At 43.3% G+C, this 18,856-nt stretch overlaps 1 protein-coding gene across 1 annotated transcript in view; it reads right to left on the bottom strand.

The window, feature by feature from the left end:
• Positions 1-18,856, bottom strand: part of SORCS2 (sortilin related VPS10 domain containing receptor 2) — a 535,405-nt gene that overhangs the window by 62,409 nt on the left and 454,140 nt on the right. Inside the window, exons 6-8 of the mRNA XM_054391420.1 lie at positions 11,078-11,142; positions 9,526-9,644; positions 4,389-4,478 (exon numbers count right to left, since the gene is read on the bottom strand). Of these exons, the coding sequence (XP_054247395.1) occupies positions 4,389-4,478; positions 9,526-9,644; positions 11,078-11,142 (274 nt within the window). The remainder of the gene's footprint in view (positions 1-4,388; positions 4,479-9,525; positions 9,645-11,077; positions 11,143-18,856) is intronic.

The following is an 18,856-nucleotide window of genomic DNA, read 5'->3' as shown; positions in this document are numbered from 1 at the left end:
CCTCACTACTTCGCCATCCAACCAGCAAGCAGCCTCAAGAGAACTTTGCTGACAGCAGGGCTGCAGGAATTTCTCCTGCCTTTTCTGCTGCTAATGAATGGATCCACTTAAGGAATCTCTTCAAAAGTTATGGCAAGAGGGAGCTTGACAGAGAAGGGAATACATTCTTCAAAAGATGGATGGTTAGTTTGGGAGAAAGTGTAAAGCTGCTCAAAATATTTTATACTTTTCATAGTGTTAGATCTAGTTTTGAAGAGTACAGACAAGTTTGGAAGAAAGCTTGAGGCTAAAACAGTGATGTATGGCTCAGACTGGGGCAAGAAGAGGTGTTCTAAGCCCCTAAGAAGAGTAAGAGATGATAATCAAATAAAGAGAATATATGGAGTTGATAAAAGCATGTATAGGAGACTTGTATTACCATGAAGGCATTAAAGACTAACTTAATTCTAAGGCAATAGGATTTTTTTTCCTTTTATTTTTATTTTGCCCTTGTTCTCTCTTTTGTCTTGGTTACCTGAAAAATGTGACATTATTGCCTATTTCTCAAGATTGGAAGGACAGAGAGAGATCAAAACAGATGAAAGAAGCTTTCTCCAAACTGTATCTTTTCAGAACTAAACCTGAATTCCACTGGGATATAAGACAAGAGAGCCTTTGCATTATTAAGGTTTTGTAGCTGGCATGAACAAATGCAGAATAAAGGAAAGCTTTATATCAGTTGATAAAAAAAAAAATCATTATCAGTGGAGTGCAACAGTAAAACCACCAGGGTTAGAAGCAGATCCCTTGATTTGGTCAGCAATTTTGTTAACATTTTTTTTTTTTTTGCTTAAACTCACAGGATAAACTAATTCCTGGCTTTATTAGTCACAATAAAGCATGAGTCAAAATCCCAAATAAGGTCCAGAATCCAACACACTCCTCCTTCAACACATCACACTTCTCTAGGTGAGGACAGCCAGAGCTGTGGCAGTCCTGTGCAGTACATGCTGATGACTCTCCAGATGGGGCTGCAGGCTGTGCTCCTTGGCAGACCTGCTCTGCAGCCATGGCAGCTGAATACCTGCTGCAGGCAGAACACAGCCCAGGAGGGATTGCTGGGTTTCCCTGCAACACTGCTGTGTGCCTAGCCAGCCATCTTGACACATAAATGCAATCCTGCTGCTCTTGGATTGATTTTGGTGTTCCCTTCCTACAGTTATTAACCTCTCATCCAGTTCTAGCAGCAGAGAACAAGCAATCCTGGTAAGATGGAATCTAATACCCATTCATTTTTCAATTCCTCTTCTGTTTTGGGGAGCAGACAAGCAGCCTTTAATATGGCCTCATCAAAATTTGCTACCATTCAGGCAGGCAGCAGCCAAATGCTGTCAAATGCAGCAGACATCTATGTGCTTCAGTGGAGTGTCAGTGTCAGACACTGCTAAAAAAAACCAACAAAAATCTCTCAACAGCACAGAAAAAAGCTGCAAGAACTCAGAAAAAAGACATTTGAAATTCTGTTCATTAGGTGGCCCCAACAGCTCTGCTCTCTCTCCATGCATGGAGCTATGATACATCACATAAAGGTGATCTGAGTGGTGCTGTGGAGCTGGAAGCTTGTCTGGAAGCTACTTTTAGCAGCCCTGGATTCACAAGGAAGCCTTGAGATACATCCAGAGACAAACATTCATCCTTCCCTTTGCTTGTCTTTTACAGTCCATTTGGACAAACAGAAGCACAAATGCAAATCCAAGCTACAGGAAACAACTGTTTTTTGTTGTTTTGGTTTGGTTTCCTGCCCCCCCCAATTTTCAACCTCTTCATACTGAAAGGAAAATGAGACATCAATAATTATTAATAATAATTAATAATGATTCTAATTATTCAGTCTAACAATACTCATTTATCTCCATATGTAAAATAACTTTGAAACCCATCTGTGCAGCAAAAAAAAAACAAAAAACAACAGTATCTGAAGAGCCCAGCACTATTCCCTCAGGCTACAGCCTGGTGTTCCAGCACAGCCCTCCTAACGTTGTCAGATACATCCCTGCCCAGCCTGCAGTATCTTCTGACTTGGCTACAGTTTTCCTTCCCTGTACACAGCCACTGCCCAAGAAGTCTGGCCAGTGACATGAAGCACCTTACAGAGATTACTGGAAAGAGAATTTTTTTTTTTAAAGCCTCATTCAATCCTTTTGAGAAAAATGAAATACAGCATACAATATATTTCAGACCTGCTCCATCTCCTGCTCAGGCAGAATCTAATACTTAAAACACCCTGAAACTCAGTTCTTTCAAAAGCTGTTATTTTAAATCAACCTGACAGAAAAAAAAAAAATAAAGCAATTCTTTGTAAATTCTTTCATTCTGTTTATCTCCCACCACCACAAAAGCAGCCACTGCACAGTCCCTTGATGCGCTCCTAATGTGCCAGTGTCTGTGCTGATATCCTGCTTCTCTGCATAAACTTCATCAGCAGTTTGCTCACAGGAATCTTTTCCTTTCTGCTCAGACTGGATTGGAAGGTACATTTCCACTGCACTCTGATGCTTCTCACCGACGTAGAGCGTGGTGAAAAATTTCAGAGCTGTGTTCTTGTTTACTTCATCAACTAAAATTTCTGCTCTTGTGTGACGGTACCAAATATTTTAATTTTTTTTGAAAGGGTACCTTCTGCAGAGGAGGTTAAAATCTCTGACCTTTACCACTGTTCTAATGGATGTCTGGCTTCCAGGCCCTCTCGGTGCAATTTTCAGCTCTGCTATGTGCAGATACCAAAGAAACTTTTCTTGGAGGCATCATCAAAATGCTAAAGACATACAGTTTGTTTTGTTCCACTCATCAGGTACTGCTGAACTAGGAAGAACACAAACCCATCCCTTTCAAAACAACACAGTCACCCTGTTCCTAGCTAGCTACTGACTCTATCCAAAATGAAACCATTAACTTCCAATTTATTTATTCAGTCAAGCCTGGAGTTAATCTGCTTAGCTAGGGGGAAAAAAAATGGAAAGAAAAAAGAAGACAAATAAACAAACCCCATATTTTTCCAAGACAAGGAGTTCAGCATGAAGCTCTGTTCCAAACAATCCTGACTACATCTGACAGAAATGCTGGGGAGTTTTGAGTGACACTTTCTGAATGTGCCAGAGATGTGCTCATGAGGAGCCTGCACCCGGAAAGCTAAGCGCCCTGTGCCGATTCATGGCTTTAAAGCTGAAAGTGATGATCAGATCCTTTAGTTTGCTCTCTGCTATCTTCTCAACCAGAGAATTTCCAACAATCATTTCCCAATATTTTGTAGGGTGCATGAGGAGCAAAGAACTTCTGCATGGTTAGAGCCAACCTCCCAGAAAGGCACTGGGTTATGATTGGAAAGCTTCAAACCCTGGAACATCTGTCACTTTCCTTGGCACTTCTTCAAACACATAATTATCAGCACCAGTAAGAAGTTGAGTTCAGTTTCTAATTTGGATTCAGCTCCCAGCTGACCCAGTTGGTCTCTCTCCACTAAAGCACTTCTAAGACTCCGTATTTTCTGCCAATGCAGTGGATTCTTGGTCTGTCCTTTGGAAACACAGTTTTTCAATCTTTTTTTTTTTTTTTCTATTTTTTGTTTTCACTGAGATCACTACACTGACCTTGGTTATAGCACAGTCCCACAAACACAAGAGGGGTCATTGTGAACTGTGGAAGAAATAAAGGACTGTGGAGGACTTCTTTGCCTGATTTTGCTGCCAAGGAACACTCAAGGGACAGAGATCTAGGTCACCCACTTTGTGCTGTTGTCTCCAGCCCTCCTATAGCATTTGCTGCTCTTCACAGCTGATGCAAGCCTGCCTATTGCAAACATTGATGCCTACAAGACAATAGCCTCATAGAGCTCCTGACTTCTGACTACCTCCACTGATTGACCCTCATCAGTCAGCTGGATTTGAACTCAAGAAACAGATTCATATCATGGTTTAGGTGGAAAGGACCTTGAAGATCATCCACTTCCAACCCCCCTGCATTCTTTAATGGAACCGAGCACCATCAACTGGTAAAATTCTCTCAGATTATTATTCATGCTTCTACCAGAAAGCATCATGTGGAATTAAACTGAAGAACAATTACACAATATCATTGCACTGCTTGATGGAAGCAGAGCTCAAAACCTGTTGCAGTGACTGATGACAAGCTGTTGCACGTTCCTACCCTCTCTGGTTTATGAGCTGCTATATTCCTAGAATAAAACCAGTAGCACAAGAAAACACCACAACTGGGACCGGAAATCCTTACCAGGAGATCCTTACTGTGATCTCAGAATAACGTGGTTTGAAAAAGAAAAGAGGAAAACTAGTTTAAATAGAAAGAGAATACGACAAATATGTGTAAACAGGGAGAAAAAGCTGAGTACTTACTTTTGGCAGTGCATATTTTGGCAGCTTCATCTGTACGAAGGCATTGCGCCGGTAGGACACGTAATACTTGGTCCGATTTGCTGAGGTTGTCTATACAAAGGAAAAACAGAACCCAGTGGTAGTTTGTGTGAAATCTGAAGTCTGAGATGGAAGATACTATTTTTGTTGCCTCTTTTTAACACAGCTATTGCTTTTACTGCATGCAATTAATTTGCACACTGTACTCCTAGAAGGATAAATCAGAAGTTTTTAAAAAAGCAGACTCCAAGTAGATTCAAAACTCTTTTGCTCTCTTCCTCTCTAGCAAGGAAAAAGTGATTTCTTTCCATCTGTTGCCATTTCAGCTGTCTTCGGTGATACTTGAGATTTCAGCATCTGACTGTCCCTAGTTTTTTCTCTCTGTACCCATTGGCCTGCTAGATCTTTGCCCTTTCACAGTATCACAGTACATCAGAGGCTGGAAGGGACCTCAAGAGATCATCAGGTCCAAACCCCCTGCCAGAGCAGCATCACTTAAGTGTAGTCCACACAGGAATGCATCCAGGTGGGTTTGGAAAGTCTCCAGAGAAGGAGACTCCACAACCCCCCTGGGCAGCCTGTTCCAGGGCTCTGTCACCCTCACTGTAAAGAAGTTGCTCCTCGTGTTGAGGTGAAAACTTCTATGTTCTAGTTTGAACCCATTGTTCCTTGTCTTATCACTCTGAACCACTGAAAAGAGCCTGGCCCCCTCCCCTTGACACCCACCCCTCAAATATTTATATGTATCAATCAGATCCCCTCTCAGTCTTCTCCAGACTAAACAGCCCCATGGCTCTCAGTCTCTCTTCACAGGGGAGATGCTCAAGTCCCCTAATCAACCTCGTGGCTCTCTGTTGGATTCTCTCACAGCAGTTCTCTGTCTCTCTTGAACTGGGAGTTGAAGTCCCAGCAGCACAGCCTCCAGGCAAGAGGCAGGGAGGAGGCACATTTCCCATGAACACCTGAAGGGCAGGTGGGAATCCAACAGCATAATTCAAAGCAGAGCACGAAAGGCTGAATAAATCACACTAACATGTGTAAAGCATCCACTATATTTGACTCATCTTTTCTATACTGGGTAAAACATTTCCCAGTGCAAGATGTTGATGTGCCACATGGAAGAGGAAGACTACATGAGGAAAAACTTTTTCACTGTGAGGGTGACAGAACACTGGAACAGGCTGCCTAGGGGGCTTGCGGAGTCTCCCTCTCTGGAGATATTCAAAACCCACATGGATGCATTCCATTGTGATCTGCTCTAGGTGATCCTGCTCTGGCAGGAGGGTTGGACTGGATGATCTGTTGAGGTCCCTTCCAGCCCATAACATTCTGTGATGATGATGATGCAATTCTGCACCTATTGGTTGGTCAGTTTGAAAGTCTGCAATGCGTCCTGAAGACACAATTCTACACTTAGAGGGGTAAGAGACACATTTCAGCTGCTAGCACATGTGAAAATAAGGAGAGATTCAGGTTTTATGTAAAATACTTGGGGGCTTATGAAGATTTTCACTGAAGAAAGAAACAGAAACAGGCACTGACAGAACATCTCTGTGTGCCTAGCACCCATTAGCCCCTTTCTCCTCTTTGCAGTAGCACTGATCTTCTACCTCATTCATAAAACCCCAACACAAATATTGTTCCAAAATACAAACCAGAAGATTTTAAATAAATATCAATGAAAATACTCAAGCTAGCAGCCTCCCTACATTTTTTTTTCAATCAGAAATGCAATGTAGTAGGTAAATTGTTGTTTTAGCCTTTGGTAAATAATATTGCACTTTTTCCCCCCCACACAGATGATCAGCTAAGTAGTTGCTACTCAGTCATTTCTCTAAGTTGATAAAGAGTAGCTGCTTTGCAGGAATGGAGTGGTCAAAAATGAGGAGAAAAAAAAAACAAAAACCAAACCAAAATTAAACGCCCAAAGCTTTTCTCTGGCTGTCCATGACAAATCAGATTTTGGAACAGAAGCACAAGGAGACTTCTATTTTCTTTGACTGAAGGAATTCCTTTACAATTCTACCCCAATCTCACAGCTCTTCTCCTCAACTTTTGTGTTTCAAAAGGGAACCTAATTTGTCTGACAGCTTATCCTGAAGCATGCAAACTTGGCTTGGTCAAAATAGAGTTGATGCACGGCAGCAGGTCCACCTGCCTAACTACTTCAAAGATATCAAATAATTTCATGTTGTAAAAATGTTCAATCTTTCTTTAAATCAGTTTCCTGGTTTTTTTGTTTTGTTTTGTTTTTAGTGATAGAAAGAATGTGATGCCCTTTAAGAATCTGGGTTTTTAAATGATGGATTAAACCAAAAACCTCAGCACTGATTTAATTAGTGTTAAATAGCAGTTCTTAGCCATCTTTTCACAGCCTTCTGGTTAATTATGCATTTTTTTATGTCACTCCTTTTAAACACCTGAAGATGATGCAAGGCAGCAGAGAATCAGAGATGAAGCAAGCTAGTCTTGTCACACTTCACTAACATTAAAGGCTGGTCTGTGCTTAAACACAGTGTTGCAACTTCAATCCTCCTACTACTACAATCACCTTCAAAACTGTCTGACTGTCAGTGCAAAGCAAATAAGAAAAGAGCATTAGAAAGTTGATGATGTTTGTAGCTACAGATCTACTACAGCAATGGGTTTGAGATCTTTCTCAAGATGACAAAAGGCTGAGATTTGGGCCAGGACTGGCAGTGCAGCCCTGCACTGCTCCCATTCACAGCCACACAGCTCAGGGGTTGTGTGCAATGCTGGGGCAGCAAGTCTCAAACTTTCCTCTCTTTGCACAGATGATTCTGTCCCCTCTTCTTCCTGACAGATATCACTGCGGCATTAGGAAGAGTCTCTGCTCTGATTCTAACTCACACAGCCATATGCTGACACACAGAGCAATATTTTCACCTAGTGATGAAAGAATTTGTGTGCTTTTGGAAGCCTGCTGTTCCTCAGACATGCAGCCACTGTGTGGTTTCACTGGCACAGGTAAGTGGCATCCTGCACCACACCCAGGGGTGGCTGAAGTTCAGATGTGACTACAGGACCTCAGGTATCTTCTCTCCTCCATCAATATAGACATGGCAATTGAGCAAGGAGTGCTCATACTGTGATTTACTGCAGGCAGGTCTGAAAGGAAATGACTAGAGATGTTTCCCCTTGGTGTGGAATACATCCACATATCATCTACTGGCACAGTTCTGGGCTCCCCCCCCAGTTCCAGAGAGACAGAGAACTGCTGGATAGAATTCAATGGAGAGCCACAAGGATGATTAGGGGACTTGAGCATCTCCCCTATGAAGAGAGACTGAGAGCCCTGGGGCTGTTTAGTCTGGAGAAGAGAAAACTGAGAGGGGATCTGATCAATGTCTATCAATATCTGAGGGGTGGGTGTCAAGTGGAGGGGGCCAGGCTCTTTTCAGTGATCCACAGTGATAAGACAAGGAACAATGGGTTCAAACTAGAACACAGAAGATTTCACCTCAACATGAGGAGAAACTTCTTTATAGTGAGCACTGGAACAGGCTCCCTCCAGGGGGATTGTGGAGTCTCCTTCTCTGGACTTTCAAAACCCACCTGGATGCATTCCTGTACAGACTATCCTAAGTGATCCTGCTCTGGCAGGGGGGTTGGACCTGATGATCTCTTGAGGTCCCTTCCAACCTCTGACATACTGTGATGTGTCTCAGATCTACAGAGACTGTGTTACCAATGGCACCATTTGGCTAGCAGCAGCTGGCTATTATTATTTGTGTGCATTTCCAGGTTGCACTTCCAGTTTGTGCCTGCCTGTGCCTGGCATGAGACAGAACAACAACAGCTCAAGATAAAATTATACAAGTGGTCCAGCAAAACAAAATGCTTGAAGAGGAAGCAGCCAGTGTTTTGCTGAGCACAGCAGTCTGGAAGTTGACATGGTGAGAAGCACTTCTCACCATCTTCACACTGTGAAATGGATTTTAGAGTGTGCCTGGAGGGAGCCACAAATAATGACACCTTTGAGCAAAAGAGTGTCATGAGTGATAGCTCTGAGCCTACTTTAATTCAAAAATTCCCTCCCAGATCCATTTGCTCTTGCTTTGTGGCACTACTTGTTCTAAGCCTTGAAACAAGAGAAGGAAAGATCTTGTGTGTCTCTATTAATTTACAGATCCTTTTGGAAGAAACAGGCACAAGCAGGGGAAGCTGCAAAGAAGCCAATGTGATGTACACTGAGGCAGTGATGGGGAGACCAATCCATTGCATGATATTGCTTTGCTGCAGAAGCCAGTAAATAAATAAGCCTTGCTCAAGTAAATCATATCAATGGATGGCAAATAGTAGACATAACTGTTCTTGGAGAAGTCTGCAGCTCTGACAGATTCAAGTCACACCAGTTCCAAGCACACAGGACAACATTTTCAAATGTGCCTAAGCTATACTGGTGCCATAACCAGGTTTCTCCATGCAGGTCTTGCAGTTTTGGACCATCACAAGTGGTAGGCATTCAGAGAAGTGGTTTAGTGGTTGACCTGGCTGTATCAGGTTTACAGTTGGACTTGATGATCTTAAGTGACTTTTTCAACCTAAATGATTCTGTGATTCTGTTCTGAGTTGCTCCAAGCCCCCCCAGCTATGGCCATCTCACCTATCAGGCACAGCCATCTAAGTCTTTTCCTGGATAAACCTCTTCAGGGAAGAATCCTGTGAAGAAGCTGAGCCACTACACTATCAATAGCTTTCCCTGGATGCTCTGAAAGGAACCTTTCTGTGCTATTGAGGTATTGGAAAGGATCCAGAAAGTATTGTAAGCATAAGAACAAAAAGTTTGCATTTTGTCTGACACAAGTATTTATAAAAAATAACTCTGAACCATAAAATCCACTTGAAAATGTTCCTAGACTTACAGCTAAGTCAGTGATAAATTAAAATCATAGAAATGGGCATCTGGGTGCACAAACAAAGACTAATTTGTTTTGACTGATCAAGGAATGCTTTGCTTTATGTAGAATAATCATAAATCATCATTCATACTCTGGAGCAGGTTCCTCCATGCTCCTAAATCAGTGCTGCTGCACTGTTTGAAACGTTATATTTTTGGGGTCTGAAGTGGGGCTGTGTCTCCAGAACATGGTAGTACCTGCAGAAATATGTAGTCATCCTGCACAGTCAGGGAATCCCGGTCAGTGTCCCCAGCAAACTGGACTGTCATGGTCTTCTCAGAGCAGTTCTGGATCTGGCAAGTGATGTAGCGATAACCTGAGGGAAGAGAGGCAGAAGCAGGTGACAAGGGCTATCAGGGGAAAAAGAAGCCAGCAGTATAAAATGTTATTCATGTAGGGAAAAGGCTGCCTTTGCCAGGTGACTTAGCTGTAAAATTATTATACCAAACCCTTAGATGAGAGTTTTTCAGTCTCCAGTGTGCTGAGAATATATTAACTGCTTACAGTTCAGATCATTCCCAGGAGGTAGCCTGTTATTATCCAAATTTTGCTGGTCCAGAGAGATTAGGGGTTAGATGAATGAGACATTCATGGGTGGGGATAATAGAAGGAGCCTCTTTTCTCACTTAACCTATGCACAGAGACAAATTATTCACTTGGAGAAATAGCAGCCTGACACAACACAACTGAAATCAATAGATCAGCTCCAGTATAAAATTGTGATGTGAGAGAGGAGAATCAGGTTCCATTTAATAGAGAGTGTGCAGAATGTTAAAGGCTATTTTCAAAGCTCTGTAGGGAAGCTAAGACACACTATTAACACACTGCCGGAACTGCTCTGTTGGGGCAGGACTTCTATATTCAGAGTTAATATCTTGCTGAAACAGCCTGGATTTATATCAGTAGAGGCTGTGGCCTCTCTCTTCCTCTCCAGTTAGCAACAGACAAGGAGTATCCTCTCTGCCTGGGCTGTTAGGACAGCATCACTGCATCTTTGATGCAGTCTGCTCTTGACAGAGAGAGCAGAGCCAATAATCACATCTTACACTGCCTGTGGCCCAAAGACCTTCTCCTAGGTCAAGCCCTTGAAAAGCTCACCCTTTGCCACAGGCTTCTGAGCACAAAGTACTGGAGCAACTTCCCCAAGCACAGCAGGAAAAATGTTCTACACACAATGCTGTGTCCAGGTCACTGATTCTCCCCACACTCCAGACAGCGTGAAAGAGCACAGAATGCACCCCTCACACCCTCCAGTATTTCTGCAGTGTGATAGGAAATGCATTCCACACTTGATGACTTTAGATTAGGAACGGCCATACCAGTACAGAGAACACAAATATCTGTTCCAGTTCTGGGAGATGGTGCTTAGTGCAGTAGGACTGGCACAGGCAGCGATTCACTTGAACAGACACTTACCCAGCACTGACACTGCACTGCCTGTTTGATTTGCAAATCAGAAAACAACGCTCCATGTTTAAGCGCCAGAATAAATTGCACTTTCAACGCACATTTTCCACAGAGCATGGCACCTTGACGTCAATCCACCTCAGAGCAGAGAACAAGTCAAGTTTAAATTACACTGGAGTTGTACATAACAGGACAGCTTTGCTGACTACACACAGAGGAAGAACCTCACTTGCACAATTTCTCCTCTGACTAGTTCTAAAACCAGTCCAAAAGGTCCCCTCTAAAACAAAAAGAAATGACCACACACTTGGTTATCAGTTGATAGCTGTTTCATTTGCATACCTCCACTGGGGTCCTGGATTTCCATATGAACTAAATCAGGGTCTCCATCAACTCCAGCAACAGCCCTGAGAACAAAATGTAATTGAGTTATGCAGAACCAGCCACAGAACACAAATGATGGGAGAAAAGAGAGGATTTCATACTACCCAGCTTTAAGATTCTAGCTGGGAAATTAAAATAAGCCCCATTTATGATGCCCTGCTTCTATCTTCTACATGGAAACTGCTTCCTCTGTACTTAATACTACATTTTTTTCTTACATTTCTTTAGAATAACTTCTATTAAAATATGGAAATAGGATCAGTTGGAGAAAAGAACATAAATAGGTAAGAAATTAGAAAAAAACCTTCACAACCATTAATTGATATATACATATATGGATAGATACAGGCACAGATATGCACACACTCCCATGCACTGGCAAGCACCAGACCATCTTTTTACAATTATGTTTGACATTTGAGACTTCAAGATAGATTTAGTGCCAAAATAGACTAAAATTCCATTCATATGAGAAATATCTTAAACTTGACACGCAGCTTCCATAACGAATCGATAGATCTTTGGTTGGCATGTTCAAGGCAAGAGCAGAGTCCACTCTGACAAGGGAAGAAAGTGAAGAAAAATTGTGAGAAGAATATCCTGAGAAGGAAATTCAGTGAGAATGGATGAAGGTGCAGTGCAGCTTTGGGAAAGTGCAGTGGGAATACAGGCTGATTGTCTCTTCATACCTCCCATGACAAACATGCTCAGCCAAAAATCGAGGCTTATACTCTCAGGACTTCCAACTCAACCTAGGAACAGCAGCCCCAGCTGTGCTTTCTTCTGGTCCTTCCTTCATTAGCCTGAAGGATTCTGCAGAGAACATCTGGAGCTGGCAGCTGTGCTGTCACTAAGTGAAACAGAATTCAGCCCCACTCCCACAGCCACGTTCCTCTTCCCCAGGCTCCTCACTGGTGCTGTTTTGGGATTGAGAAATTTTCTTCATAGTAGTCCAGGGTTGCGTTTTGTATTTGTGCTGAAAGCAGTGCTGAGCATACAGGGATGACTGAGCTGCTCCTGAGCAGTGCTCACATGCAAAGTCTTTCCTGCTTCTCACACCATCCCACCAGTGAGTAGTCTGGGGCTGCACAAGAGAGTCACACAGCTGAGCAGATGACCTGAACTGACCAGAGGGCTCCTCCACACCATATAAGTCAGATCAGTATGGAAAGGTTAGGGAAGAAGGCAGGGAAGGGGTAGAGTGCTGCGTTTTATCTTCCCAAGTAACCATGCTATGTGATGGAGCTTGGCTCTCCTGGAGATGTCTGCACAGCTGCCTGCTGATGGGAAGTGGTGAACGAGCTCCTTGCTTTGCTTGGTGCATGGCTTTTGCTTTACCTATTGCACTGCCTTCATCCCAGCCCACAAGCTTTCTCACTTTCACTCTCCTGCTGTTCTCCCCCATCCCAGCAAGGGGGGAGTGAGCAAGTGGCTGCTTGGGGTTTAGATGCCAGCTGGGGTTAACCCAGGACAGCACAGTAATAGTCCATCAGGGCAGCAGATGTGAGCTGAAAACACACAAAGGAGATACACTGAGTGATCAACTGCAGCTGCATGCAGATAGCTAAAACCCCCATTAGAATGTGTAAGAGAAAAAAGATCATTTTGCTATAATTATTAATAATCAAAGGCAATAAATCTGTGCTTTGGATTGAAATTACCTCATTGCTCAATGGTTTTAATAGCATTGATTTATGAGAAGCAGTTAAAACTTTGACTTGGTAATTGGTGGCTCCTTGGGAACACAGGCAGGGGAAGAGATGAGATGATTTTCACAACCAGAGCAACTCACACATGCTGGTTTTCCCTAATAAGATAAATGACCAGGCCAAAGAAGGAAGGGGAGAGAGGGTGGGGATTGAATCCCCAACCAAGCCATGAGATGTGAAGGAAACCTGTAGCGGGAATTTTTCAGTGTAACTGTGTGGAAACCCCTTGCATTTACTAAGAAACTGGTCTCTGAAATACAAACCATGCTAGCATTTAGGGGGCACCAGACTGTCAGAGAAGATGTTACATTCACTGAGATCTGGTAGGAATATACATGAGCACAGGGAACAGATCTGTGAAGTTTTTTGCTGTGTGTGCTGTATCTATTTTTCTAGACGTTCACTACATCAAATCAAACCTGCTATCAACTCTGCAGTCAGGATTTTGAGGGAAGAAAATTATGTTGGCTGAATGTTTGGGGTTCTTTTGTGTGCTGGACCTCATGCAGCTGAAACAGAAACTAATAGAAGAAGCTCTTTCTCAGGACCTAATTACCGCAGGGGGTTTGCTTTGGTTAGAATCCCCTCACTTTTCCTCTCACAGTATTGTGCAATGACACTGTTCACATCTCAGCAATCTGGGATCCTTTCTTCTCTCATTTGTTTTACTTGGGTAAAGCAGGGCTCACTCCTGAATTCAGAAGTCTTCTGAGGTAGGTTGTTTCAGCATTTTACATTCAACCATTAAAATTTCCAATGAAAGTCAGACTAACTTTAACTTTAGATCAGACAAGCCTTCCTCTAGAAGAAGTTGGACTCAAAGTTCTCTAGAGGTCCCTTCCAATCCCTAATATCCTGTGAAGCTTGACCAAGCACACCATGCTGGATAAAGCAAATGCAACATGCCAGAATTTCAGATCACATAGCAGCATGGTTACACCACTTCAGAATTAAAATAGCCCAACTTGACCATAGGGTGGTGCCAATACAGGCAGCCTCACTGTGTTTCTTCCCCTTCCTGTAAGCACAAGCCCCCATTACCTCCCTTGTGCTTGTCTGACACCATGTTGAGCCTCTTTGGGAAAGGAGTCCTGCGGAATCAGTTTAGAATTTTTTGGAGGGATTAGTTTATGAAAGCACTAGACCATGCCAGCAGTTGAGCACCAATCCTGTGGAAGAGAAGCAATAAGAGATCCTCTTTTGGTGGTGCAGAGGAGAGACTGCTTCAGCCTGGTGCAGCTTTTGTGCATATCTAATCTTGTTTACATCATAAAGCTGAGTCTAATAAAACACAATGAGAAGCAGAGAGACATCAGAGCATCTCTGTTTCCATTCAAGCCTAAACTTGATCTCCTGAGGGACACTAAAGTCCTTTCTTATGCATATGTTTGGGGGTTTGTTTGTACTTTAGGGAACCTGTCCTGAAAAATCAGCTGTTGTATGACCTAATTCTTCGTATCTCTGCATTAGTGCTCCTCCAGGTAATTCCCCTGACCTTAACTGCACAACATCAGCATGGAAAGGGTGCAATGGAGAGGACTACCAAACCCTCTGCCTCTGCCACTGTCTGTGTAGAAATGTATTCTCCATGACACAAGCATTAGGCATTTTATACTTTCAAATAACCATGCTAGAATGCTAAGAATTCAGAATCTTCTCTTAAGAATTCCAATTCCAAGACCTCTTGCATTCTTTTAGTAATATATTTCTTTTTTCCAGCTACCTTTCTTCTTCACAAACTGCCCCAGTATTTTCTTGCTCTAGAGGTATGCAGTATTCCAAAGACTCCAAGACTCACCTGAAATTTGATATTTATGTAATACACATGAACAAAACCTACCACTGTAACCCTACACATCTCAAAATGTGAATCATGAGCATCAGTTCCACTATGATAATTGTGATTCATATTTTACTTCAAGCAGGAAACTTTTCTTTGTTTCCAGTAGTCCAGGCAGGAAACTTTTCTCTATTTCCAGTAGTCCAGGCTCACTTTGTAAGGTAGCAGTTGCCTGCAAATACTGCTATGGACATAAAACTTCTCTCTCTGCAATGGATCCCTTCACTGTTAAATACTTGATGCAGTTCACTTAGGTGCCTGTTAAATAAGGCACCTTCAAACAGGACACCTGAACAAAAGAAAGCAAACCAAAACAAACCTTCTTGGTGATGCTGTGCAGGAGCCTCCAACCAAATGCCATCTGAAAATTTGCAAGACTTCTTAACCTGCTTTCTGAATGTGAAGTTTATCCAAGAAGGGAACAAGTTCCCACTTTTTGCTGGCTGATTTCTAGCAACTGGCTTAAGGGCACTGCCTTGCTTAGAAAGCAGAAGTATGCAAATGGTTTTGCTGAGTAGCTTAAAGTGACATTGACTGTTGGCAACCTGGTCACTCAGGGACACAAAACTAGGATTTGATTCAGACAAGTCAGAAAGAATCTGATTAGGACTTGGTTGGACTCAGTGATCTTAGAGGGTGTTTTCCAGCCAAAACACTTCTGTGATCCTATGACTGACTTGTGCTTCAGGCCTTGCTGCCTTCACATCTGCTTTGAAAGGTACCTTCAATGGCTGGTCAATGCCCCACACAGCCACTGTGTGCTGCTACTTATTCGCTCCCTATGCCTAAATGCTTTCTAACAAGAAGATTTTTCCTGCCACCTTTATCCAAACAGCAATGCTGGAGTGGTTTGTCATTGCTGTGGGTTGACCTTGTCTGACCACCATGTGCCCAGCAAGCTGCTTTATCACTTCTCCTCCTTAACTGGACAAGACAGGGGAAGAAAATAAGATTAAAACCTCACAGGTTGAGAGCAGAACAGGGAGATTGCTCACCAATTGCCACCAGAGGTGAAATGGACTTGTCTTGGGGAAGATTAATTTAATTTATTGCCAATTAATAACAGAGGAGGATAGATAAGAAATGAAAACCAAACTAAAAAAAAAAAAACAAAAAAACACCCTTCCCCCACTTCTCCCTTCTACCCAGGCTCAGCTTCACTCCTGATTTTCTCTACCTCATTCCTGAGTGGCACAGGGAGCAGGGAATGACAGAGTTGTGGTCAATTCATCACACATGGCCTCTGCTGCTCCGCCCCCCTAATGCTCCTCCCCTGCTCCACAGTGTGGTCCTACCCATGGGAGATAGTCCTTCATTAACTTCTCCAGTGGGGTCCTTCCATGAGCTGCAGTTCATGAACTGCTGCCACAGGTTCTGCTGGACCTGCTGCAGCATGGGTCCTCTTCACAAGGTCCCAGGTCCTGCCAGAACACCTGCTGCAGCGTGGGTCCTCTTCACAAGGCTCCAAGTCCTGCCAGAACACCTGCTGCAGCATGGGCTCCTCTTCACAAGGCTCCAAGTCCTGCCAGAACACCTGCTGCAGCATGGGCTCCTCTTCACAAGCTCCCAGGTCCTGCCAGAACACCTGCTGCAGCATGGGCTCCTCTTCACAAGGCTCCAAGTCCTGCCAGAACACCTGCTGCAGCATGGGCTCCTCTTCACAAGCTCCCAGGTCCTGCCAGAACACCTGCTGCAGCATGGGCTCCTCTTCACAAGCTCCCAGGTCCTTCCAGAACACCTGCTGCAGCATGGGCTCCTCTTCACAAGGTCCCGGGTCCTGCCAGGAGCTTGCTCTTGCATAGGCTTTCCAACAGGGTCACAGCTTTCTTCAGGGCACATCCATCTGCTCCAGTGTGGGGTCTGCCACTGGTTGCATGTTGATATCTGCTCCACCAGGGACCTCCAGGGGCTGCAGGAGACCTCACCATGGTCTTAACCATGAGCCTTGAGCATCTCTTCCTCCTCTGTATTCCCTGACCTTGGTGTCTGCAGGGCTGTTTCTCACTCCATGCCACTGTGCAGCTCTTTTACCCTTTCTTAAATATGTTATCACAGAAGTGCCACCTTGGTCACCAGTGTCCAAGGCTGTGTCTTGGAGCAGGCTGAAACTGGCTCTGCCCAACATGGGGGCAGTTCCTGTCTCTTCTCACACAAAGCTTTTAGCAGTCCTTGCCCCATGAACCAAAGCCACTCATCCCCATCACCACACAGGCAGGAACAGGAACAAACACCAAGCTGAGTGATGAAGTCCAACACAAGAATGCCTGCCCACACAGATCCTTGGCTTCCCACACAAGAGCCTTTCATAGAACATTCAAAGTTAAAGGCTCAATGAAATCCTCTTTGCATTTTCCTCCCCTCAGGGCATAATGTGGCTGAAATCCCCTCCTTCACCTGACACTTGACTAGCCAGGCAAATTTGACAGTAATGGGCACGCTGTGATTGATTACTTGGATGGGATTTCATGATGAGAGCAGAGCTTTGGTCCCCAGTGAACAACTGCTCTACCCAAATAAACTCCTCATTTTTTATTTTTATGTTCTCACCTCGATGAAAATGGAGAACCTACATCGAGAAATAAGAGTAACAAACACCTACAGCACAGGATCCACAGATGTGAGTGAGTCAGGGATGAAGCATTTCTAAGGCTCTAGACAGAGTCATAAAGGAAATGTGCTGGGACTAATTCTCTGGTAATTACTGATTCATGACTTACTGTCCTGGGGTATATTTGTGCTGGTGCAGACAGCTGACTCACAAGCTATTCTTCTTACATATTACTAAGCTCTATTTTGAGAAATCAAAAGGAACTGCAGTGATGCATAAGCCCTGGGGATTGAGAAGAATAGCAGCAGAGCCCAAAGAATCCCAGACTGAACTCCTCTGTCTTCTGCTCAAGGATTGCCACATAATAAACCATTCTTTGTTTTAAAACAGGCTTGATATACAAACCCAGTGACATGCCCTGTGGGGTGTGAGTGCCTGATGTTTGGCTGGGATGGGTCAGATCTCTGCATTCCCTCCTACAAATACACTGGGAGCTGCAAAAAGTTCTTGGCAAAGGCTGGGTGCTGTAACATCAAGAGGACACAGCCTCAAGCTGAGCCAGGGGAAGTTTAGGCTGGAGGTGAGGAGAAAGTTCTTCATGGAGAGAGTTGTTAGACATTGGAATGTGCTGCCCAGGGAGGTGGTGGAATCACCATCCCTGGAGGTGTTCAAGAGGGGATTGGACATGGCACTTGGTGCCATGGTTTAGTGGTCATGAGTTCTTGGGTGACAGGTTGGACTTTGATGATCCTTGAGGTCTTTTCCAACCTATTTGATTCTGTGATCCCTGCAACACAAACCATCACACTGGGGCAATACCGTGTGGCCAGCTGCAGTTTACATGCAGTAAAACTGGACATAGGAATCAAAGTTCCTGAATTATAGAGCACAAGAATTTGCTCAAAATGGAAACTTTTCACAGTAAAAAAAAAAAAAAAATATTAAAATGTATCTGAACCTTCCTAGGTAGCATTTACACAGAAAGAACAGATTAACAGATTTCTTTTCTAATGTTGATAGAAAAATGAAATGCTTTGTTTTGAGTTGCAGTATGACCCAGCATTTCATTTTATTAAGCTGATTCCAAACACATATTTCATGATTTTGCTTTGAAAAATTAAAAAGAAAAAAAAAAAGGCTTTTAAACAAAAAATGTCAGAGCATTAATTTTCAGTATTGCCATATTTTCTGAACAGTTTTGTGTCTGTATTTTGCTTTATGTTTTGTTCACTTCAACTTGAATGAGAAAACAAGCAAAGAAAATTAAATCACTTTCTAGAACACCTCTGTTTGGCAATGATCTTTACACTTAGCTGCAGCCTCACAGCTCCTTTTGTTTTTAGAGCAGAGTGTTTTCAGTTGGAAGGAACTTCATCAGGTCTAACTACAGAGCTGACCAAAAGTTAAAGCACATTATTAAGGGCACTGCCCAAGTTCCTCATAGACACTGACAGGCTTGGGCACCAATCACCACACTAGGAAGCCTGTTTTGCCTCCTCAGATGCCACAAGAAGGCCAACTGTTATGAAAGATTAGTTGACTTTGCTTCCTGAAAGAAGAATGAAACAAATTGGGCAAACAGCTGGGAAGGGGTAAGAAAATGCCATACTACATCACAGATGGGAAGAAAATCTTCCGTG

The sequence above is a fragment of the Indicator indicator genome, chromosome 23 (assembly GCF_027791375.1).
Source record: "Indicator indicator isolate 239-I01 chromosome 23, UM_Iind_1.1, whole genome shotgun sequence".
Lineage (NCBI taxonomy): Eukaryota > Metazoa > Chordata > Aves > Piciformes > Indicatoridae > Indicator > Indicator indicator.
The sequence above is the reverse complement of the archived record's forward strand: the minus strand, read 5'-3'. Positions and strand labels throughout refer to the sequence as shown.